General features: G+C 41.6%; 1 protein-coding gene across 19 annotated transcripts in view; it reads right to left on the bottom strand.

Annotated features, from left to right (window-relative positions):
• Window positions 1-25,282, bottom strand: part of ENOX1 (ecto-NOX disulfide-thiol exchanger 1) — a 583,643-nt gene that overhangs the window by 36,900 nt on the left and 521,461 nt on the right. For 16 of the 19 annotated variants that reach the window (XM_021929581.2, XM_031655830.1, XM_031655829.1 and 13 more), the window contains one exon: window positions 24,036-24,092. The exons of 1 other annotated variant lie outside the window; for it this stretch is intronic. In XM_021929581.2, coding sequence (XP_021785273.1) covers window positions 24,036-24,092 — 57 coding nt within the window. Of the gene's footprint in view, window positions 1-12,836; window positions 13,623-24,035; window positions 24,093-25,282 lie in introns of those variants that run through there. 2 more of the 19 variants (XR_002518333.2, XM_021929582.2) reach the window with 2 other exon arrangements.

Raw genomic sequence — 25,282 nt, forward strand, 5'->3', positions numbered from 1 at the left:
TTTGTACTTCTCACCTAACCTCTCCAAACAGATTCACAGAGCCGACTGAGGCTGCTGTAGTTCCATCAATGCAATCATCAATCGATGAGTATTACTAATGTACCCACCTACATAGGCTTATTACTGTGTTAGGTTCTGCAAGGAATACATACAAATTCTCCACTTTAAGGAACATGATCTGAGCTGGGGAGATAAGCCTGTCATAAGTGGGTTGTTCAAGATGGTTGGAATGATGATAAATTGTAGGAATCTGGAGAAGATGGTGATTGATTTGGACTGATTTTAGGGTAAGGACCTAAGAAATGGGAATTGAGCTAGGCTTAAAAACAGGCAGAATTTGCATTGCAGACTAAAAGGGTGATAAGATAGATGGAGAAGCTGAGTTATCAACACAAAATCTAATTATTTAGCATTTTTAATGAATGGTGCACCAAACTGAATTTGACCTGTTGACTCAAGCCATTTATTCAGGAAATCAGGCCAACATTATTTCTGAATACCAGGCTGATAGTTATTTTGTTTTTACCAAGGGGACTAGTTTGAATACTGTCATATAAAATGGTCAGGAATGGTATATATGCTTACAGCTGTGAGGCTTATATGTTATGCATATACGTGTGTGTGATTGTGCATGTATGTGGTGAGGGGGCCAGAGAATTATACTGACACAGGTATTGGGGCTTGATATAGATTGTACTTGTATACCGTTCCCATAGTTTCAAGTCATCTTCCTAAAATTTGGCATGAGAAGAAATTGCCTTTGCAAATTAGATTCTGCGAGTCTCATAAACATAAGTAGCTCACCAGCATACACTGAACAGTCTGGAAATTGTCCAGACAGACAAAGCCACTCTATGATCTCATAGAGAGGCTGACAGAACAATAGAAACGACATGTTAGTGAGCATCACGGCCACAAGTCTCCCCTGCAAGGACAGTTTCAAGCTGGGAAAGCTGAGACTTTGAGGTTTTTCTTGGAAAAACATAATGAACAGATTTCTGTTATATTAAGTGTTCCAAGCCTGGTTGAATGTTTTCAGGGGAACCTAGAGTTTTCAGAGAACGGCCTCCATATACCTGGCAAAGGGCTGCTGCCCAGAGAGGGTGACTGACAGGCAAAGACTTCCCTGGCTCTGACGTCTGCACAGCTTAGAAATGCAGTCTTTTTTTTTTTTTTTTTTTCCTTCAGGAAACTTGCTGTCTTTCTATAAAAACATACTTTAAAACTGTAACAAAACATGTGAATGCCTTTTCCTTTGGGCAACAGCTTTCCTTCCGAATTCAACTTTTGCTCTGCCTGAATTAGGAACATGTGGAGGAGGTGAACACTGAGGTGCAGTTTGCTGAATTTCTGACATTTTGTGAGACCGTAGGTTAGATTTAAAGCCACTAGTGTGGGGTTCATAGTCTTGGAGGTTGGATTTAAATTCCGAGTTATAGGTGGTTACAAACAGGATGTCAGGTCCCCCTGGGCATGGTGGGCAGGTCAGTAAGGAGGGAAGGTGTAGCTGCATTTGGTGGCCATGAACTCACACCTGGGGATACTTCTCACTGTTAGGCCCCAGCAAGAGAAGCGGGTGGGCACGGAGAGGGGGGTCTCCATCAGAGCTGGGAAGAGTTTTGAGGTTCGAAGGATTAGGACACACTTCAGTCTGTAGCAGGAAATGTAAACATATTTATTGCCAAGTTGAATCTTTGTTTCCCCCAGGAAGCCCACCAAAAATGTTACTTGTAGACTGACATTTGAGCTTTTTTGCTTCCAGTTCAAGAGCCTTATTTTAGGATAAGCATTTCATTAAGTGTAGATATTTGTGCAACTGCAAACATACCTTTGATGCAAGCGGATTTCACAGCTAGAGTTGGCAGGGCAGTTGCATGATGGTGAAAACTGCTGCTCTGCTGCCTGCCAGGGTCAATTTAGAAGGGCTGACGTGCACAGCACCATGAAACTTAGGCAGCTCTTCCTGTTCCAGTCTTTCCCACCTTTGTTCCCTTTTTTCTTCATTCTATCTTTGTACCTACTTTTTTCCTTGTCATTTTCGTACATATTTCCTCAAAGAAATGCCATATCCCAGTGAGCTATGTGTCAATGAGATGGATGAGGTTGGAGACGAGCAGTGTGTGAAGAAATAGAGAATGACCACCCTTTGCAGCACTGCAGAACCATCCTGGGAGAACTGGAGAGTACCAGGCAAGGAATCCTTGTGGAAGACTAGCATCAAGGACAGAGTCGGACCAGCACTGGCTGGTGCATTTCACAACTGTCCCCTTCCTGGTCTCATGTGTGGTTAGCAGAAATGAAGTGGTGTGGAAATCACTATGGAATATTTAATAATCTAAATCATAAAAACAAATGTCTAGGAAGCCCTGTGGCTCCTGAGTGACATACAGAACTAAGAGGAAGGGGAGTTCACCTGCTGGTGCATCCTTGCTCCTGGTGATTTTTATACCACTAATCCTGGTGCCTTGCCACTAATCCTGGATACTGAAGGTGCTTGAGGAAAGGAGACTCCCTCCCCTCCCCTGCTGTTTTCATGAGGCACTAGGGCAATCTTCTGCTTCTGTCTACCTTTTTGGCTCCCAACTCTTTCCATAGATGCTACTGTATGTTCCTCCTGTTCCTTGTTGCTCAGGATATCAGGCAGTGCTAAGCCATACCTCTTGTGCTATCAAAATACCAGTGATATTCTTCATAGAAACAGAAAAAATCTTAAAATGTATATGAAACCACAAAAGATCCCAAATAGCCAATGCAATCCTGAGCAAAAAGAACAAAGCTGCAGGCATCATATTACCTGACTTCAAAATATACTATGAAGCCACAGTAACCAAAACAGCATGCCACTAGCATAAAAATAAACACATAAGACTATTAAGAGTAGAGAACCTAGAAATAAATCCATGCATTATAGACAACTGATTTTCAACAAAGGTGTCAAAAACATAGAATGGGGAAAGGACAGTCTTTTCAATAAGTGGTGCTAGGAAAACAGTATGCAGCAGAATGGAACTAGACCCCCATCTCTCACCATGTACGAAAATCAAGTCAAAATGGATTAAATATGTAAATATAAGACCTGAAAGTATGAAACTACTAGAAGAAAACATTGGGAGAAAATATTTGCAAACTCTCCATCTGACAAGTGATTAAGAACCATAATATAAGGAATTAATAACATAAGGAACTCAATAGCAAAAAGACAAATAATCTATTAAAAATAGGCAAAATATCTGAATAGACACTTCTCAAAAGAGGACATACAAATGGCCAACAGTTGTATGAAAAGAAAAAAAAAAGATGAACATCACTAATCATCAGAGAAATGCAAATCAAAACCACAGTGAGATAGCATCTCACCTCAGTTAAAATGGCTTTTATCAAAAAGACAAAAAATAATGGATGGCAGTGAGGATGTGAAGAAAGGGGAACCCTGGTACTCTGTGAGTGGGAATGTAAATTAGTACAGTTGTAGAAAACAGTATGGTGGTTCTACAGAAAAGTAAAAATAGAGCTACTATATGATCCAGCAATCCCATTACTGGGTATATATTCAAAAGAAAGAAAATCAATATACTGAAGAGATATACTGATATATTGCAGTGCTATTCACAATACTCAAAATAAAGAATCAACCTAGTGTCCATCATCAGATAAATGGGTAAAGAAACTGTGCTGGCAGGGCGCCCAAGATGGCCGAATAAGAACAGCTCCAGCCTCCAGCTCCCAGCGTGAGTGACACAGAAGACGGGTGATTTCTGCATTTTCAACTGAGGTACTGGGTTCATCTCACTGGGGAGTGCCGGACAATCGGTGCTGGTCAGCTGGTGCAGCCCGACCAGCCAGAGCTGAAGCAGGGCGAGGCATTGCCTCACCTGGGAAGCGCAAGGGGGATGGGAATTCCTTTTTCTAGCCAAGGGAAACTGAGACACACACCTGGAAATTCAGGTAACTCCCACCCTAATACTGTGCTTTACCAAGGGTCTTAGCAAACAGCACACCAGGAGATTATATCCCACACCTGGCCCAGAGGGTCCCACGCCCATAGAGCCTCCCTCATTGCTAGCACAGCAGTCTGAGAGCTAACTGCAAGGAGGCAGCGAGGCTGGGGGAGGGGCACCCGCCATTGCTGAGGCTTAAGTGGGTAAACAAAGCCACAGGGAAGCTCAAATTGGGTGGAGCCCACCACAGCTCAAGGAGGCTGGCCTGCCTCTGTAGACTCCTCCTCTGGGGACAGAGCATAGCTAAACAAAATGTAGCAGAAACCTCAGCAGAGGTAAATGCTCCTGTCTGATAACTTTGAAGAGAGCAGTGGATCCCCCAGCACGGAGGTTGAGGTCTGAGAATGGACAGACTGCCTGCTCAAGTGGGTCCCTGACCCCTGAGTAGCCTAACTGGGAGACATCCCCCCACTAGGTGCAGACCAACACCTCACAAGGCAGGGTATAACCCTGAGACGAAGCTTCCAGAGCAAGAATCAGACAGCAACACTCGCTGTTCAGCAATATCCTATCCTCTGCAGCCACTGCTTCTGATACCCAGGCAAATAGGGCCTGGAGTGCACCTCAAGCAAACTCCAACAGATCTACAGCTGAGGGTCCTGACTGTTAGAAGGAAAACTAACAAACAGAAAGGACACCTACACCAAAACCCCATCAGTACGTCACCATCATCAAAGACCAAGGCAGACAAAACCACAAAGATGGGAAAAGCTGAGTGGAAAAACTGGAAATTCAAAAATCAGGAAGCATCTTAGCCTCCCAAGGGTAGCTCACTGCCATGTATGGAACAAAGCGGACGAATCACTTTGACAGTTGAAAGAAGAAGACCAGTCAGTGGAAAACTGCCAGAGCTAAGGAGGAACTATGTAACCAGTGCAAAAGAAACTAAAACAACAGAAAAATAATGGATGGATAAAGGATAACTAGGAAGATAATCAATCACAGAGAAGACAAAGAACTGATAGAGATAAAAACCATAACACAAAAAGTCGGTGATAAATGCACACAAACTACAGTAACGACGATCAGCTGGGAAGAGGTATCAGTGATTGAAGTCAAATAGATGAAACAGAGTGAGAAAGAGAGATAATGGAAAATAAAAAATGAACAAAGCCTCAAGAGAGTATGGGATTATGTGAAAGACCAAATCTATGTCTGATTGGTGTGCCCTGAAGTGACAAGGGATAATGGAACCAGTTGAAACACCTGCAGGGTATCATCAGGAGAACAACAGTAAAGGCGAATAACGTCAAATTCAGAAAAATAGAGAAACGCCCTAAAAGATACTCCCTCAGGAAAGACAACAGACACATAATTGTTAGATTCACAAAGTTGAAATGAAGGGAAAAATGTTAGGGCAGCCAAGAGAAAGGTCGGGTTACACACAAGGAAGTATCAGACTAACAGCAGATCTCTCAGCAGAAACTCTACAAGCCAGAAGAGTGGGGGCAATATTCAACATTCTTAAAAGAAAAGAATTTTCAACCAGAATTTCATATCCAGTCAAACTAAGTTTCATAAGTGAAGGAGGCAAATCCTTTACAGACAAGCAAATGCTTAGGGTTTGTCACCACCAGGCCTGCCCACAAGAGATCCTGAAGGAAGCACTAAATATGGAAGAAGGAACAACAGGTACACCAGCCATTGCAAAAGCATGTCAAAATGTAAGAGATCCATCGATGCTAGGAAGAAACTGCATCAACTTAAGCGGAAACAAAATAACCAGCTAATATCATACTAGCGGATCAAGTTCACACATAGCAATATTAACCTTGAATGTAAATAGACTAAATGGTCCAATTAAAAAAGACACAGACTGGAAAATTGGATAAAGAGTCAAGACATCAATTTGCTTTATTCAGGAGACCCATCTCACATGCAGAGACACATAGGCTCAAAAGAAATAAAGGGATGGAGGAAGATCTACAAGCAAATGGAAAACAAAAAAGCAGGAGTTGCAATCCCTAGTCTCTTCTGATAAAACAGACTTTAAACCATCAAAGATCAAAAGAGACAAAGAGGCCATTTTGTAATGGTAAAAGGGATCAATTGATCAGGAAGAGCTAACTATCCCTAAATATATATGCACCCAATACAGGAGCACCAGATTCATAAAGCAAGTCCTTAGAGGCATTATAAAGAGAGACTTGGACTCCCATACAATAATAATGGGAGACTTTAACACTGTCAACATTAGACAGATCAGCGAGACAGAAAGTTAACAGGATATCCAGGGGTGAACTCAACTCTGCACCAAGTGGACCTAATAGACATCCCCTATAGAACTCTCCACCCAAATCAACAGAATATACATTCTTCTCCACATGTACTTATTCCAAAATTGACCACATAGTTGGAGTAAGCACTCCTCAGCAAATGTAAAAGAACAGAAATTATAACAAACTGTCTCTCAGACCACAGTGCAATCAAACTAGAACTCAGGACTAAGAAACTCAATCAAACCACTGAACTACATGGAAACTGAACAGCCTGCTCCTGAATGACTACTGGGTATATAATGAAATGAAGGCAGAAATAAAGATGTTCTTGAAACCAATGAGAACAAGGATACAACATACCAGACTCTGGGACACATTTAAAGCAGTGTGTAGAGGAAATTTATAGCACTAAATGCCCACAGGAAAGCAGGAAAAGATCTAAAACGGCACTAACATCACAATTAAAAAAAGAACTAGAAGCAAGAGCAAACACATTCAAAGTTAGCAGAAGGCAAGAAATAATGAAGATCAAGAGCAGAACTGAAGGAGATGAGAGACACAAAAACCCTCTCAGAATCAATGAATCAGGAGCTGTTTTTGAAAAGATCGACAAAATTGATAGACTGCTAGCAAACCTAATAAAGAAGAAAGAGAAAGAATCAAATGGATGCAATAAAAAATGATAAAGGGATATCATCACTGACCCCACAGAAATACACGAAGCAACATCAGAGAATGCTGTATAAACACCTCTATGCAAAATAAACTAGAAACCTAGAAGGAAATGGATAATTTCCTGGACACCCTCCCAAGACTAAACCAGAGGGAAGAGTTGAACTCCCTGAATAGACCTGCTTGGGCTCTGAAATTGAGGCAATAATTAATAGCCTACCAACCAACAAAGTCAGGACAGACAGATTCTGGCAATTCTACAGAGTACTAAGGAGGAGTTGGTACCATTCCTTCTGAAACTATTCCAATCAATAGAAAAGAGAGTCCTCCTAACTCATTTTATGAGGCCAACATCATCCTGATACCAATACAACCGAGATACAACAAAAGAGGTACTGAGCTAATATCGATGAACATCCATGCAAAAATCCTCAATAAAATACTGGCAAACTGAAATCCAGCAGCACATCAAAAAGCATGATCAAGTGGGCTTCATCCCTGGGATGCAAGGCTGGTTCAACATATGCACAAAATCAATAGTAATCGCATATAAACCAGGGCAAAGACAAAAATACATGATTCTCTCAATAGATGCAGAAAAGTCCTTTGACAAATTCAACAGCCCTTCATGCTAAAACTCAATAAATTCGGTATTGATGGGACGTATCTCAAAATAATAAGAGCTTTTACTGAAAAAGCAGACCCAGCCAATACTGAATGGGCAAAAACTGGAAGCATTCCCTTTGAAAACTGGCACAAGACAGGGATGCCCTCTCTCCTACTCTATTCAACAGCATTAGAGTTCTAGCTAGGGCAGTTAGGCAAGAGAGAAAGAAATGAAGGAGGTATTTGGTGGAAAAGAGATCAAATTGTCCCTGTTTGAGATGACATGATTATATTTAGAAACCCCATTGTCTGAGACCACAAAATCTCCTTAAGCTGATAAGCAACTTCAGCAGAATCTCAGGATACAAAATCAATGTGCAAAAATCACGAGCATTCTTATACACCAGTAACAGACAAATAGAGGCCCAATCTTGAATGAACTCCCCATTCACAAGCTTCAAAGAATAAAATACCTAGGAATCCAATTTACAAAGGGATGCAAAGGACCTCTTCGAGGAGGAGACACAAACCACTGCTCGGTGAAATAAAGAGGACACAAACAAATGGAAGAACATACCATGCTCAAGGATAGGAAGAATCAGTATTGTGAAATGGCCATGCACTTAAGGTAATTTATAGATTCAATGCCATCCCATGGAAGCTACCAATGACTTTCTTCACAGAATTGGGAAAAGCTGCTTTAAAGTTCATATGGAACCAAAAAAGAGCCCGCGTGCCAAGACAGTCCTAAGCCAAAAGAACAAAGCTGGAGGCATCCAGCTACCTGACTGACTATACTACTGCTTCACAGTGAAAAGCAAACAGCATGGTGCTGATACCAAAACAGAGATACTCTTAATGGAACAGAACAGAGCCCTCAGAAATAATGCCACACATCTACAGCCATCTGATCTTTGACAAAACCCTGACAAAAGCGAGCAATGGGGAAAGGATTCTATTTAATAAATGGTGCTGGGAAAATTGGCTAGCCATGAAATTAGAAAGCTGAAACTGGATCCTTTCCTTACTCTATATGAAAATTATTCAAAGATGGATTTGAGACTTAAATGTTAGACCTAAAAAACCATAAAACCTAGAGAAAACCTAGGTAATACCATTCAGGACATAGGCATGGGCAAAGGACTTCGTAATCTAAAACACAAAACAACGGCAACAAAAGCCAAAATTGTCAATGGGATCTAATTAAAGCTTCTGCACAGCAAAAGAAACTACCATCAGGTGAACAGGCAACCACAGAATGGGGCTTTTGCAATCAACTCATCTGATAAAGGGCTAATATCCGAGAACCTATAAAGAACTCAGATTTTACAGAAAAAAACAACCCCATCAAAGAGTGGGCAAGGCTGCCAGACAGACACTTCTCAAAAGAAGACATTCATACAGCCAACAGACACATGAAAAAATGCTCATCATTACTCGCCATCAGAGAAATGCAAATCAAAACCACAATGAGATACCATCTCACACCAGTTAGAATGGCAATCATTAAAAAATCAGGAAATAATAGGTGCTGGAGAGGATGTGGAGAAATAGGAACACTTTTACACTGTTGCTGGGACTGTAAACTAGTTCAACCGTTGTGGACCACAGTGTGGAGATTTCTCAAGGATCTAGAATTAGAAATACCATTTGACCCAGCCATCCCATTACTGGGGATATACCCAAAGGATTATAAGTCATGCTGCTATAAAGACACATGCACATGTATGTTTATTGTGGCACTATGCACAATAGCAAAGACTTGGAATCAACCCAAATGTCCATCAGTGACAGACTGGATTAAGAAAATGTGGCACATATACACCATGGAATACTACGCAGCCATAAAAAAGGATGAGTTCATGTCCTTTGTAGGGACATGGACACAGCTGAAACCATCATTCTCAGCAAACTATCACAAGAACAGAAAACCAAATACCGCATGTTCTCACTCATAGGTGGGAACTGAACAATGAGATCACTTGGACACAGGAAGGGGAGCATCACACACCAGGTCCTACTGTGGGGAGGGGGTAGGGGGAGGAACAGCATTAGGTGATATACCTAATGTAAATGATGAATTGATGGGTGCAGCACACCAACAAGGCACATGTATACATATGTAACAAACCTGCATGTTGTGCACATGTGCCCTAGAACTTTAATAATAAAGTGTGATATATATATATACACACACACATACACACACAATGAAATACTGTTTAGCCATACAGAGAATGGAATCCTCTCATTTGCAGCAACATGGATGAAACTGGAGGTCATTACGTAAAGTGAAATAACCCAGACACTGAAAGTTAAACACCACATGGGCTCACTCATATGGGGGAGCTAAAAAAGTGGATCTCATGAAGATAGAGGGTAGATTGGTTGCCATAGTCCAGGCTGGGCTAGGGTTAGAGATGAAGAGAGATTGATTATTGGGTATAAGAATACACTTAGATAGAATAGATAGAGTTTGATAGTTCAGTAGGTTGACGAGTTAACAGTAATCTATTGTATATTTCAATATAGCTAAAAGAGAAGGATTTGAGTGTTCATAGAACAAAGAAAAGCATTTAAGGCAATGGATATCCAATTGTCCTGAGTTGATCATTATACATTATATGAATATATGAGAAATATCTTGAATACAGAAAATATGTTACATCTACTATGCACTGATAAAAATACGTTTAAAAACCTATTTATGCTGTGAGCAATGCTCCATTGTTAAGTATAGGTTATGCATTATCCCATATAGTATGTATACAAATTTGAGTAAAAATGTATACATGCACATAAACAAAGATAATGGAAATACAAAGAAGTGGAAACTAATTTGTGAGTGGTGAGATGGCAAATGGTTATCTTTTTTTTTTCCGCATTTCCTGTTTTCTACAAAAAAGAAAATGGTACTTTAGGGATAATGGTATTTGTACATATTTATATGTATGTATATTGGCTCTATAGAAAGTTACTAGTAAGACCATGAGCTGCTTTGCATTTATCTGGTTATATGAGCCTTTCTGGGAAGGACATTCTCTCTCAAGTGGATGCTTTTGTTCAAGATCTTGGTTTTTTTACCTATACAGGTATCCATGTCCATGTCAGACCATTTCACACAGCATTGAAATTTGTTTCGCTGCCTGGGTTTTCACAACCACTGGCCTGGAGGAGAGGCATTTCAATTCTCGGCTGATGTCAGCTTTATTAAGCCTGCTAATCCTGTTACATGCTCCAAATTCACTAATGACCAAGCAGGTACCACCAACTCCTGCCCTTATAAAAAGGACAAACTTCTAGCCCCAACCCCCAGCAGTGGAAACATTGTCAGTTGGCATTGAGGTGTCTGGGAAGGAAACTTCTCTGAGCCTTGACTGGATACAAGAGCACTCACCATGAGCCAGCTTCTGTCTATTTTTGACAGCATTTCCCTCTCTAATCCTTCCTTGGAGTGCTGTACATGCTGGGATGGGAGTGTCCTAACAGGGTCCCTTTGTAATCACTGACCTTTTCAAGGGTGCTGGGTTGGGATGTGTGTGGATTTTTTCAAATGGAACTATGGGTTTCACAGTGAATTGCAGCACATGCAGCTAATTCACAGCAGAAAACATGGTGAAACAGCTGGAAGAAGGCTGCTGCATAGGGGCAGGGGGTATAGAGGTGAGGAAGGAAGCATTGGCAGGAGAAAAGCAATAATGTTACAGGGCTATAACTGGGGGAAAAGAGCAAGTTCTGGGTATGAGCATTTAATATGTGGACAGGGTAATATATTCAACAGGGTAAAGGAAATATTAGTCCATGAAAAGTTCACCTTCTTGACTTCAGGCATCTGTAGAGCAAAGGTGACCTCAGATATCTACAGATATGGGCCCATCCCTCTCTAAAGGGAAGACAAAGTGGCTGCTGATATTCCAGTTGAGCTTTCTGGAGGCCGTAAAGTTCTCTGTACTGCTCATTGTGCCCCACTCCTACCAGACTCTCCTCCCAAGCCTACCATGGAGCCAGTCCTTCCAAAAACAGTCTCGTCTCCAGAGGATTGCTGGAAAAATACAAATAAATTACTGCAAGCTCATCGTTCCCACGGTGATACTGACCTGCAGGCAGAGGATGAGTCTTGATGGAATCAAACAAGACTAGCTGGTTTTGGTAAGTGAAAGGCATGAGGACATGGAGTCAGCTCCATGCGGGGGCAGAAATCACATCTTTATTACTCATCACGGGGTCTCCACAACCTTGCCCAGTGTGTCCAAGGCTGGGTAACTGTAATGTCTAACACGTGCTGATCACATCAGCACTGCAAAGCAAGGCTCACGGTAACCCTGTGAGGTATGGTTATTACCTTCATTTTGGAGGTGAAAAAAATGGAGGTGCAGGGATTCAGTGTATGGCTCAGGGTCACCCACACTGAAACTGGGCTGATTCATGTCCAGATCTGTTCTTAACCTCTACACTCTGCTGCCTCCCTCAATGAATGTTTGTGGGTGTACCAAGTAGAAAGTGATGTCAGGCTGTGTGGGGACACAAATGAGGTCTCTGTACAGGTCGAGGGCAGCAAGGAGGAAGGCTGGAAGGAGAAATGTATGGAGCAGGATGCAAGAGCTGTGACACCTTTGGTCCCATGCCAGTGTCTGCTGGGCTCAGTCCTGGTGGGTCTGGGCTCATTTTCCGTTTTTTTTTTTGTTGTTGTTGTTGTTTTTGTTTTTTGAGATGGGGCTGCACTGTCGCCCAGGCTGGAGTGCAGTGGTGCGATCTTGGCTCACTGCAAACTCCACTTCCCAGGTTCATGCCATTCTCCTGCCTCAGCCTCCCGAGTAGCTGGGACTACAGGCGCCTGCCACCATGCTCGGCCAATTTTTTGTATTTTTAGTAGAGACAGGGTTTCACTGTGTTAGCCAGGATGGTCTCGATCTCCTGACCTCGTGATCCGCCCGCCTCAGCCTCCTAAAGTGCTGGGATTACAGGCGTGAGCCACCGTGCCTGGCCCGTTTTTTTTTGTTTGTTTTAGAGTCTTGCTGTAGCCCAGGCTGGAGTGCAGTGGCACGATCTTGGCTCACTGCTACCTCTGCCTCCCGGGTCCCGGTTGAAGCAATTCTCCTGCCTCAACTTCCCGAGTAGCTGGGATTTATAGGCACGCACCACTATGCCCAGCTAATGTTTGTATTTTTAGTAGAGACGGGGTTTCACCATGTTGGCCAGGCTGGTCTTAAACTCCCGACCTCGTGATCCACCCGCCTCGGCCTCCCAAAGTGCTGGGAATACAGGTGTGAGCCCCCACGCCCGGCCTCATTTTCCTTTTGATAGAGCTGTGGGTGGGGTGTGAAACCTTACATTTGTCCCTTTCTGTTTTGTCTGCTCCTCTCCCAGTTCAAGATCGGGGCCCCTAAGACCAGGCAGCAAGTTCTGGGAAGAAAGAATCCAGCCTGAGTTGCTTTTTCCTTTTGAAGACATGGTCCCATTCTTTCGTAGAGGTGGTCTTTTTCTTTTTCGCCTTGTTTGGTACATCAGTACGTACTCTCTCTCACGCCTCCGTGCCTAAAGGGTGGAAGCTATACTCAGAAACTGAGCAGAGGACTCAGCACGTGCGGAGGTTCCTTACATACATCATTAAAATACATGGTTAACGATAGCCTTCTGCTGTGCTGTACTAAACTTGAAGAATGTTCTTTGCACATATCTCTTCCATACGCTCCTAACGTCTTTACTCTGACAGATTTAAAGACAGCTCCGAGGATTTACTTTCTTAAGGAGGTGACGTGAAAAACTGAAAAGGCTTTTTTCTTTTGTGTTTTTGTTTTATTGGTGGATGGGAAGGGTGTTCTGTTTGACAGTGGCAACCTTCAGCATCACCCATTAAACCTCTTTACAAATTGCCAGTGATTTCTTTAACCCCAGTGTGGGAGTGTGAATTGAGCAAATAGAGGAATGTGAGGTAGCAGCTTTCCTATAACAGAAACAAGGATGGGAGGAGAGAAAATTCATGGAAAGCTTTTAGATCAAATTCTTTTAAACATTGCTGGCTGAAGCTGTCACTGCATTTCATTCCTCCTACCTGATCCTACAGTTCTTCCTCCCCATCCTTCCCCCGCACAAGACACACACGCGAGAATCATAGGCCGCGATCCTGCTGGGAAGAAGGTCATCCAAAAAGATGCAAGATAAGAACATGATATGTATATATTTTACAATTTAAGATGTTGATATCTGTTATACATAATTACCAGGGACCAGGTTAGTTATTCAACAGTCCTAGGAACGTGGAGATAGCTCAGAGACAGATGAAGAGAAAATTTATAGGTTTGCTTTCCAGGAAAGAAAATTGGGTCTGAAACAACTGAAATCCTTAAAGAAACTGGCATAAAGGTTAGTTTTAAATTTGGTTACACTGAAATGGTTGACTTGCCTGTCTGTCATTAATATATCCAGTTCCAAATACAAAGAGAAAACAACCAGCAGGGTGAGCGTGAACTGCACAAGTCCTCTTGGAGAACAAGGCCTTTGCAGTGGACTTCAGTTTCTGGCCCTCACAATTTTAAATTTGCTTTCAGAAAACTTTTCTGTTGGTCATGCGTTCACAGAAGATCTTGTGATAAGGGGCAAGGGTTGGGTTTTTTAAGGGTGTATCTGTTCTGAGACCTCCAGCATGCTGGACAATGTGTTGGTCAGATCCTGGTGGTACACAGCAGAACGTAAAAACAACAGAAAAGTAATACTAACAGACCATAAGCTAGATGAGTCTTGAGACTAAGACAAATGAGGAAATTCAAGACTCCACATATCCTTCAGTGGATTCCTTCAGGACGACTAATAGATAGATACTATAAGTGTGCAGCAGCCGCACCAGCATTCTGAATGCCAGGCAATTCCAGAAGTTTGAAGTTCCCTGCCAGACTCCACCACACAGCTATTAATATACAGAATCCCCCAGAAACAAATATGAGATGCAACCAAGATTTATGGATATGTTAATTACGGAATTATTTATAATAGCAAAAACAGGAAGTTAAATGCCTGACACAGGCGTGTGGTTCAGTTATTTCATATCTGCATTATACAGCCATTAAAAATCATGTCTTTGAGGAACATTTGGTGACAAGAAAAATATTTATGATATAATGAAAAATCAAAAAGGTACAAAACTGAAGACAAGATGATAGTATTTATTTATTCATTTATTTATGGGTTTTTCCCTCTGGTCATATATATGACTGGAAAAACTAAAAGTGTTAATGGTGGTTATCTCTGAGTAATGACATACCAAGATTTTTTTTCCTTACCCCTGTATTCTTTCTATAATTTGCAACCTCCAAACATACTTTTGTTTTTTACTTTTATAATAAAACATACTGGTTTTAAAAAAACAATTGTCAGCTCTCACAAGAACACTCAGCTAAGTTGGCACCAGTCCACTGTATAATTGTTATTAATAAATGATAATGCATAAAATTCCTGCCCCTGATATAAATAATTATAATGAAAAATAATTTTTTTGTCTCAGTCAATAGCCTTTGGGCCAGAGGCTTTAAGCCTTGCGTTGTGCCTTAAAATTCATCCTGCCAAAAGTCTTGTCTGCTATATTAAATACGTTTTTTTGTTTGTTTCTGAGACAGGATCTCGCTCTGTCACCCAGGTTGGAGTGCAGTGGTGTCAGCTCAGCTCACTGCAACCTCTGCCTCCTGGGCTCAAGGGATGATCCTGCTTCAGCCTCCCACGTAGCTGGTACTACAGGTGCGCCATGTTGCCCAGTCTGGTCTTGAACTCCTAGGCTCAAGAGATCCCCCCCACCTCGGCCTCCTAAAGTGCTGGGAATACAGACATGAGCCTCCGCACCCAGCCTATATTAAATACTATTGATGCATGAAGAGAGAATTAATACTTGTAGAGTATGTACTCTAGGCTCGGTGTTAATGTACATGGTTTCATTTAACACACAAATGAGGAAGGTGAAGTTCAGAAATAACTTGCCTGTCACATCTACTCAGTGATCAAAGTGGATTCAAACCCTCTCAGTCAGGTTTGAAGGTCTCATCTCTTTGAACCACCACAAGGCTGGTGGCAACTTCAGATGAGACTAGACTTCATTTCAGACATTTAAGAATAGATTTGCAAAATATGTTGCCAGTGCTCCTAATGTGAGGGCAAAATAATTGATTATTTCTTTTCTTTCACATACCCTGTGGAGGTATTGGGGAAACTGCCAAAAGGAGACAAAGTTCAGACAGAAAAGAGGATGAGTGAGTAATCCACCAACTGGGAAACCCCTGATAAAACAGGCAGTGATTGTAAAGATGAGCCCAGCCCTCTGCCTAGGGAGAGAGGTGGCCACACGCAGTGACTGGCAAGGACGGTCAGGCTCTGTTACTTCACAAATATCTCCCCCACCCCCTAGGTCAAGGTGCTGCTCTTCCCTCCTACTGGGCCAGAACCCCATCTCTCAACAGTCATTGCTTTGAGTTGATTACAAAGCCTATGTCATAGACTCTAGACAGGTATCTGAAAAAGCTGAAACCTTTCCTGTAGAAGGGACAAAGACCTCAAAGATTATCTCACTTCACTTTTTCCATTGAATAACAAAAGACCTTTAAAGTTTTTCAAAAAGGGCCTACAGGCTAGATATTGTGTTAGGCCTGTCTTTACATGTATCATCTAATTCAATCAGCAGATCAATATATAATCAAAACATCTTAGAAACTCACAATTACAAGTGCTTCCACATATATTATCTCATTTGTTTCTCACAATAAGCCTTAAGGAAGGCAAGGTAGGAGCTATTCCCATTTTACAAACTAGGAAATTGAGGCCCACTACCACTTTGGCTTATTGGAACAGACAGCAGCTTCTTCCCTGGAAGCCACAGAGGGGCTGGCCCTGTGTGGAGCAGATATGAAGGTTTTGGTTGAGAATGTGGCAGCCATGTGTCCCTGGAAGACAGGGTGCTGAAGAAGGGTTTTAGGGTAAGGATGGGGGTCATGAATATCAGAGTGGGAAGATAAACTATATCTCACAACATTGCCTATGGAGAGCTTTACATGAATGGCTTCCTCCTCTGGCTTTCCACTTTCTCAATCCTATTCACTCCCCAAAACCAAACCCAAGTCCCACAGATCCAGGAAACCTTTCTTGATTATCTAGCACAAAGAAACCATACTGGAGGGCACACCCAAGATGGCCGAATAAGAACAATTTCAGCCTCGAGCTCCCAGTGTGACACAGAAGACGGGTGATTTCTGCATTTTCAATTGAGGTACCGGGTTCGTCTCACTGCGGAGTGCCGGACAATCGGTGCTGGTCAGCTGGTGCAGCCCAATCAGCCAGAGCTGAAGCAGGGGGAGGCATCTCCTCACCTGGGAAGCACAAGGGGGGAAGGGAATCCCTTTTCCTAGCCAAGGGAATCTGAGACACACAACACCTGGAAAATCGGGTAACTCCCACCCTAATACTGTGCTTTACCAAGGGTCTTAGCAAACAGCACACCAGGAGATTATATCCCACACCTGGCCCAGAGGGTCCCACGCCCACAGAGCCTCCCTCATTGCTAGCACAGCAGTCTGAGAGCTAACTGCAAGGAAGTAGCGAGGCTGGGGGAGGGTTGCCCACCATTGCTGAGGCTTAAGTGGGTAAACAAAGCCACAGGGAAGCTCGAATTGGGTGGAGCCCACCACAGCTCAAGGAGGCAGGCCTGCCTCTATAGACTCCTCCTCTGGGGACAGAGCATAGCTAAACAAAATGTAGCAGAAACCTCAGCAGAGGTAAATGCTCCTGTCCGATAACTTTGAAGAGAGCAGTGGATCTCCCAGCACGGAGGCTGAGATCTGAGAATGGACAGACTGCCTGCTCAAGTGGGTCCCTGACCCCTGAGTAGCCTAACTGGGAGACATCCCCCACTAGGTGCAGACCGACACCTCACACCTCACAAGGCAGGGTATACCCCTGAGACGAAGCTTCAGAGCAGAATCAGTGCTTAACACTTCGCTGTGCAGCAATATTCATCCTCTGCAACCGCAGCTTCTATTCTACAGGCAAATAGGGCCTGGAGTGCACCTCAGCATCCCAACAGACCTACAGCTGAGGTCCTGACTGTTAGAAGGAAAACTAACAAACAGAAGGACACCCAGGCCCAAGCCACATCAGTAAAGTGCCATCATCAAAGACCAAAGGCAGACAAAACCACAAAGATGGGGAAAAAGCAGTGTAGAAAAACCGGAAATTCAAAAAATCAGAGTGCATCTTCCCCTCCAAAGAAACGCAGCTCATCACCAGCAACGGAACAAAGCTGGATGGAGAATGACTTTGACGAGTTGAGAGAAGAAGGCTTCAGTTGATCAAACTTCTCAGAGCTAAAGGAGGAACTACATAACCAGTGCAAAGAAACTAAAAACCTTGAAAAAATAATGGATGAATGGATAACTAGAATAATCAATGCAGAGAAGACCTTAAAAGAACTGATAGAGATGAAAACCATAACACGAGAACTACGTGACAAATGCACAAGCTTCAGTAACTGACTCGATCAACTGGAAGAAAGTATCAGCAATTGAAGATCAAACGAATGAAATGAAGTGAGAAGAGAAGTGTGGAGAAAAAGAGTAAAAAGAAATGAACAAAGCCTCCAAGAAGTATGGGATTATGTGAAAAGACCAAATCTACGTCTGATTGGTGTGCCTGAAAGTGACGGATTAATGGACCCAAGTTAGAAAACACTCTGCAGGATATCATCCAGGAGAACTTCCCCAACCTAGTAAGGCAGGCCAACATCCAAATTCAGGAAATACAGAGAACGCCACAAAGATACTCCTCGAGAAGAACAACTCCAAGACACATAATTGTTAGATTCACCAAAGTTGAAATGAAGGAAAAAACGTTAAGGGCAGCCAGAAAGAAAGGTCGGGTTACACAGAAAGGGAAGTCCACTAACAGCAGATCTCTCAGCAGAAACTCTACAAGCCAGAAGAGAGTGGGGGCCAATATTCAACATTCTTAAAGAAAAGAATTTTCAACCCAGAATTTCATATCCAGTCAAACTAAGTTTCATAAGCGAAGGAGAAATAAAATCCTTTACAGACAAAGCAAATGCTTAGGAGGTTTTGTCACCACCAGGCCTGCCCTGCAAGAGATCCTGAAGGAAGCTAATTCAAACATAGAAAGGAACAACAGGTACCAGCCACTGCAAAAACATGTCAAAATGTAAAGTCCATCGATGCTAGGAAGAAACTGCATCAACTAGCGAGCAAAATAACCAGCTAATATCATACTGACGGGATCAAGTTCACACATAACAATATTAACCTTAAAATGTAATGCATCAAATGGTCCAATTAAAAGACACAGACTGGAAAAATTGAATAAAGAGTCAAGACCCATCAGTTTGCTGTATTCAGGAGACCCATCTCACATGCAGAGACACATAGGCTCAAAATAAAGGGATGGAGGAAGATCTACCAAGCAAAATGGAAAACAAAAGTGTAGGGGTTGCAATCCTAGTCTCTGATAAAACAGACTTTTAAACCGTCAAACATCAAAAGAGACAAAGAAGGCCATTACACAATGGTAAAGGATCAACTGATCAGGAAGAGCTAACTATCCTAAACATGTTCCAATACAGGAGCACCCAGATTCATAAAGCAAGTCCTTAGAGACTTACAAAGAGACTTAGACTCCTGCATAATAATAATGGGAGACTTTTACAGTCCACTGCCAACATTAGACAGATTCACCCAGACAGAAAGTTGAAAAGGGACATCCGTGAATCAAACTCAACGCTTGCACCGCGGGACCTAATAGACATCTACAGAACTCTCCACTCCCAAAGCAAACAGAATATACATTCTTCAGCACCACATCTATCTCTTATTCCAAATTGGCCCACATAGTTGGAAGTAAAGCACTTCAGCAAATGTAAAAGAACAGAAATTATAACAAACTGTCTCTTGGACCACAGTGCAATCAAACTAGAACTCAGGACCGCGAAACTCAATCAAAACCGCCAACTACATGGAAAACTGAACAACCTGCTCCTGCATGACTACTGGGTACATAACGAAATGAGGCTGGGCAGAAATAAGATGCCTTTGGAAACCAATGAGAATAAAGATACAACATACAAGAATCTCTGGGACACATTTAAAGCTGTGTGTAGAGGAAATTTACAGCACTGCCGCCCACAAGAGAAAGCAGGAAAGATCTAAACTGACACCCTATCATCACAATTAAAAAAGAACTAGAGAAGCAAGAGCAAAACATATCCAAAGCTAGCAGAAGGCAAGAAATAACTAAGATCAGAGCAGAACTGAAGGAGATAGAGACACAAAAAACCCTCCCAAGAATCAATGAATCCAGGAGCTGGTTTTTTGAAAAGATCAACAAAATTGATAGACCGCTAGCAAGACTAACAAGAAAAGAGAGAAGAATCAAATGGATGCAATAAAAAATGTTAAGGGGATAATACCACCGACCCCATAGAAATACAAACTGCCATCAGAGAATACAAACACCTCTACGAAATAAATAAACTAGAAAACCTGGAAGAATGGATAATTTCCTGGACACTTACACTCTCCCAAGAGTAAACCAGGAAGATGTTGAATCCCCTGAATAGACCAATAGCAGGCTCTGGAAATTGAGGCACACTACTAGCCTACCAACCAACAAAAGTCCGGTGACCAGACAGATTCACAGCCAAATTCTACCAGAGGTATAAGGAGGAGTTGGTACCATTCCTTCTGAAACTATTCCAATCAATAGAAAAAGAGGGAATCCTCCCTAACTCATTTTATGAGGCCAACATCATCCTGATACCAAAGCCTGACAGAGATACAACAAAAAAGAGAATTTTAGACCAATATCCCTGATGAACATCAATGCAAACTCCTCAATAAAATACTGGCAAAACCGAATCCAGCAGCACATCAAAAGCTTATCCACCATGATCAAGTGGGTTTCATCCTAGATGCAAGATCGGTCTGTTATATGCAAATCAATAAACATAATCCAGCATATAAACAGAACCAAAACAAAAACCACATGATTATCTCAATAGATGCAGAAAAGTCTCTTGACAAAATTCAACAGCCCTTCACATAAAACCTCTCACAAATTCGGCGCTGATGGATGTATCTCAAAAATAATAAGAGCTATTTATGACAGACCCACAGCCAATATCATACTGAATGGGCAAAAACTGGAAGCATTCCCTTTGAAAACTGGCACAAGACAGGGATGCCCTCTCTCACCACTCCTATTCAACATAGTGTTGGAAGCTCCGCTAGGGCAATCAGGCAAGAGAAAGAAATGAAGGGTATTCAGTTAGAAAAAGAAGAAGTCAAACTGTCCCCGTTTGCAGACGACATATCGCATATTTAGAAAACCCCATTGTCTCAACTCCCAAATCTCCTAAGCTGATAAGCAACTTCAGCAAAGTCTCTGGTGATGCTAAAATCAATGTGCAAAAATCACAAGCATTCTTATATACCAGTAACAGACAAATAGAGAGCCAAATCATGAATGAACTCCCATTCACAAGCCTAAAGAGAATAAAATACCTAGGAATCCAACTTACAAGGATGCAAAGGACTCTTCAAGGAGAACTATAAACCACTGCTCACAGTGAAATAAAAGAGGACACAAAACAATGGAAGAACATACATGCTCATGGATAGAAGAATCAATATTGTGAAAATGGCCATACTGCCCAAGGTAATTTAGAGTAGATTCAATGCCATCCCCATGAAGCTACCAATGACTTCTTCACAGAATTGCCGCCAGTCTATATGGAACTAAAAAGAGCCCAAGATTGCCAAGACACACAATCCTAAGCCAAAAGAACAAAGCTGGAGGCATCACACTCTGACTTCAAACTATACTACAAGGCTACAGTAACCAAAACAGCATGGTGCTGATACCAAAACAGAGATATAGCCCAATGGAACAGAACAGAGCCTCAGAAATAATGCCACAATACTCCACAGCCATCTGATCTTTGACAAACCTGACAAAACGAGCAATGGGGAAAGGATCCCTCATTTATCAAATGGTGCCTTGGAACATACTATGCAAGCTGAAACTAACTTTCCTTACTCCTTATATGAAAATTAATTCAAGATGGATCTGAGATCTAAATGTTAGACCATAAAATCCCTAGAAGAAAATCTAGGTAATGTCTATCTGGTACATAGGCATGGGTAAGGACTTCATGTCTAAAACACCAAAAGCAAATGCAACAAAAAGCCAAAATTCGACAAATGGGATCTAATTAAATCCAAAGAGCTTCTGCACAGCAAAAGAAACTACCATCAGAGTGAACAGGCAACCTAAAGAATGGGAGAAACTTTTTGCACCCACCCCATCTGACAAAGGGCTAATATCCAGAACCTATAAAGAACTCAATCAAATTTACAAGAAAAAAACCAACCCCATCAAAAAGTGGGCAAAGGATATGAACAGACATTTCAAAGGAAGACATTCATACATCCAACAGACACATGAAAACACTCATCATCACTGCCATCAGAAAATGCAAATCAAAACCACAATGAGATACCATCTCACACCAGTTAGAATAGCAATCATTAAAAAATCAGGAAACAACAGGTGCTGAGAGAGGATGTGAGAACAGGGAATACTTTTACACCAAGTTGGTGGGACTGTAAACTAGTTCAACCACAGAAGACAGTGGTGACCTCACAAGGATCTAGAACCAGGAAATACCCATTTGACCGCAGCCATCCCATTACTGGGGATATACTCAAAGGATTATAAATCATGCTGCATAAAGACACATGCACATGTATGTTTATGGCTGCACTGTTCACAATAGCAAAGACTTGGAACGTTCCAAATGTCCATCAATGATAGACTGATTGATAGAAAAATGTGGCACATATACATCGTGTGAATACTATGCAGCCATAAAAGGACGAGTTCAACCTTGTAGGACATGGATGCAGCTGGAAACCATCATTCTCAGCAAACTATCGCAAGAACAAAAAAACCAAATACTGCATGTTCTCACCATAGGTGGGAATTGACAATAGATCACGGGACAGATGGTGAGCATTACACACCAGGTCCTATTGTTGTGGGGAGGCTGTGGGGAAGGGATACATTAGGAGATATACCCAATGTAAATGACGAGTTAATGGGTGCAGCACACCGGCGATGGCACAGGCAGCACATGTAACAAACCCACCTGTTCACATGTACCCTAGAACTTAAATTAAAAAAAACAAGAAAAACAGAAACCATACTGGTAACACCTTAAGGTCTTCCCAGGCCTTAGCTCATTACATTATGACATGTTTTTGAGATAGGCTTTGCCATTCTTTTTGCAAGTGAGAAAAAGGAAGCTCAGAGAGGTTAAGTAACTTGTCAGCCTAACACATGTAATAAGCAGCGAAGTCTGGATTTCAAACTACATCATATCATAGCTGCCTCAACTTCCTGTACACTTACCATGTCCTGTATATTGTCATGTGTTTCTTAATTCTTTAACTCAGTTATAAGTTCCCCGAGGGCAGACAACTAGTCTTATATTTCTTTGTAACCCCCATTTCTGTTCCCCTAGAACTTAGCAGAGCACTATGAACACGTAAGTCCTCAATAAACATCATATGTTAAATATCTGCTGGGCAGGAACAATAATGATTAAGTAGGATTTTTTTGATACTCTGAATATTAGGCTCTCTGTTGTATATAATTAAAACAAGAGTGAACAAGAAATATATAATTTCTCCTAGCTCTAGTGTAATCAGGCATTCATTATCATGTCTAATTCTGTGTTCTGTGAAAAGAACTGCTTAGTAAGCATTTTCTTTGATGAGGATAATCAAATACATACAGATATCAGAGAGATTTAAAAAAGACAAAATCATCAAACATATGGAGAAGCAATGATCTACATAGTGTAATATTCCATCTGAGACTAAAGAACTTTCAAGGCAAGAAGAATACTTGTTTACTTTTTGACAATTGGATATTCAAGGAACACTAAGAGAGGAAGTCATGGTGTAACTGGGATCTTGTACCATCACACATTATTCTCTATCAAGAAGATGGATGCACTGTGCTACTGTTCTAGGTGAGGAACAGAGAAGGAATACATTTCAAAGGCTATTCTGAGAGAAGGCGTTTGCTCTGAGACCTTTTCAGCATGTCAGTCATTTAGGTACCACCTTCGCTGGCAGGCAAACTTAATGAATATACATGCAATGCACAACTGATTACCCTGTCGGGTCTCTTTCCATTTCCCTCCCAGTATATCATCAGTTACAGTTTTGGAAATACAAAGAGCTCAAACAGACTCACTGAGATTAGAATTTTCGATGGTGGGGATTAACTCATATACTTCTAAATTGACATTTGATAAACCAGGCTAACAGTAGCAGTGCCTGTCAATCACATTTTCTTGCCAAACCCTATATATTAATCTTAAGCTGCTGAGAGGCAGAGCTTCTGATTTCCTTTATGTGGTAGATAAAGTGCCACATCCCCATGTGTTCAACCAACATCAAGCAAGAAGAACAAATACCAGGTTTGTGGTACCTACATTTGAATCCTCATGGCTGTGGCCATTGGTCTCGACCAATTCCTTGGTACCTTTTAACTGCAAATTTTAAGGAAAAACAACACAAAACAAAAAAATGAATAAGCAAGCAAATCTCTTAAGTACATCATCTTGTTAACTGATTTATCTGAGGTTGTACTTTATAAAACTTCCAACGAGGTAAAACAGATGGAGCACATATTTTTAATGGGCCTTATTGGAGCCAATTTGAGACCAATATTTCATGAAGTTTGATGCCTGGCACAAGAATAAATGGGTCTTGGTCATTATTTTTTAAATAATAAGATTAGAAAGCAGTTCCATAGGCATAAAATGTATAAAATCCGTTCTTAAGAATAATAAATGATTTCATTTCCTAGTTGGATTGCTATTAATTTAAACCCTGCAGTGTTTGCAAGTTGCCACCAGCAAAATGATGTTATATTAACGATTATTCGTGAATGATACATTTTCAGCTGCTTTTAACATGCTACTGTGTTAGACATGTCCTCCTTGAGAATATATTTGAATGACTGACATCTCTGGAGGACTAAAGACGGTTGCTTCTTCGGTAGAGAAAGAGTTTGGATGACATCTCCTTGGCCACGGAAGCATCAGAAGAAACGATATTTCTCAAATGAGATTTTTAACAGTGAATATTTGAAAACACTTCTTTTTCTCAGAGGCTTAGGAGTAATCAGTTATCAGGAGGTTTCAGGAAACCTTTAATTGTCATTTTATCCTAGCCTGACTCAAAACAGATATTTAGTATCAGACAGCAAAGGAAGAGGGTGAGATGTCTTGAAACGGTTTTGCCAGTATTTTTTCCTGATTTAGGAAGCAGCATCTCCTCCATTATCTTGTTTATGCCTAATACAAAGTATTCATGGCAGGAAAAAATACTTAAGATTTGAAAGAAAATCAGTGCACATATACCACCGATGTGTTTGCTTCAGAACATTGGTTCCTTCTGGCTACTTGTGCATATTAAAATGAAAGCTTCTTCAGTTTTTGAAGGCCAGTATTAAACTCCCAGCAAAAAACCCTACCCACTCCATGCCAAAGGAGGGGTTTTGCCAAAGGAATGGGAACAGGAAGACACTGAGGATCGGGTAGTTGATTATGCACCAAAGCCTCTTTGACTCATTTCCATATCACTCCCAATTAAGAAGAAAGTCTGCCCACTGTTCTTTAGGGCAACATCATTGATGTTTCTACACAACGACAGACACAGGGGAGCATGGGCGATG

This window comes from Papio anubis, chromosome 15 (assembly GCF_008728515.1).
Source record: "Papio anubis isolate 15944 chromosome 15, Panubis1.0, whole genome shotgun sequence".
Classification (NCBI taxonomy): Eukaryota; Metazoa; Chordata; class Mammalia; order Primates; family Cercopithecidae; genus Papio; species Papio anubis.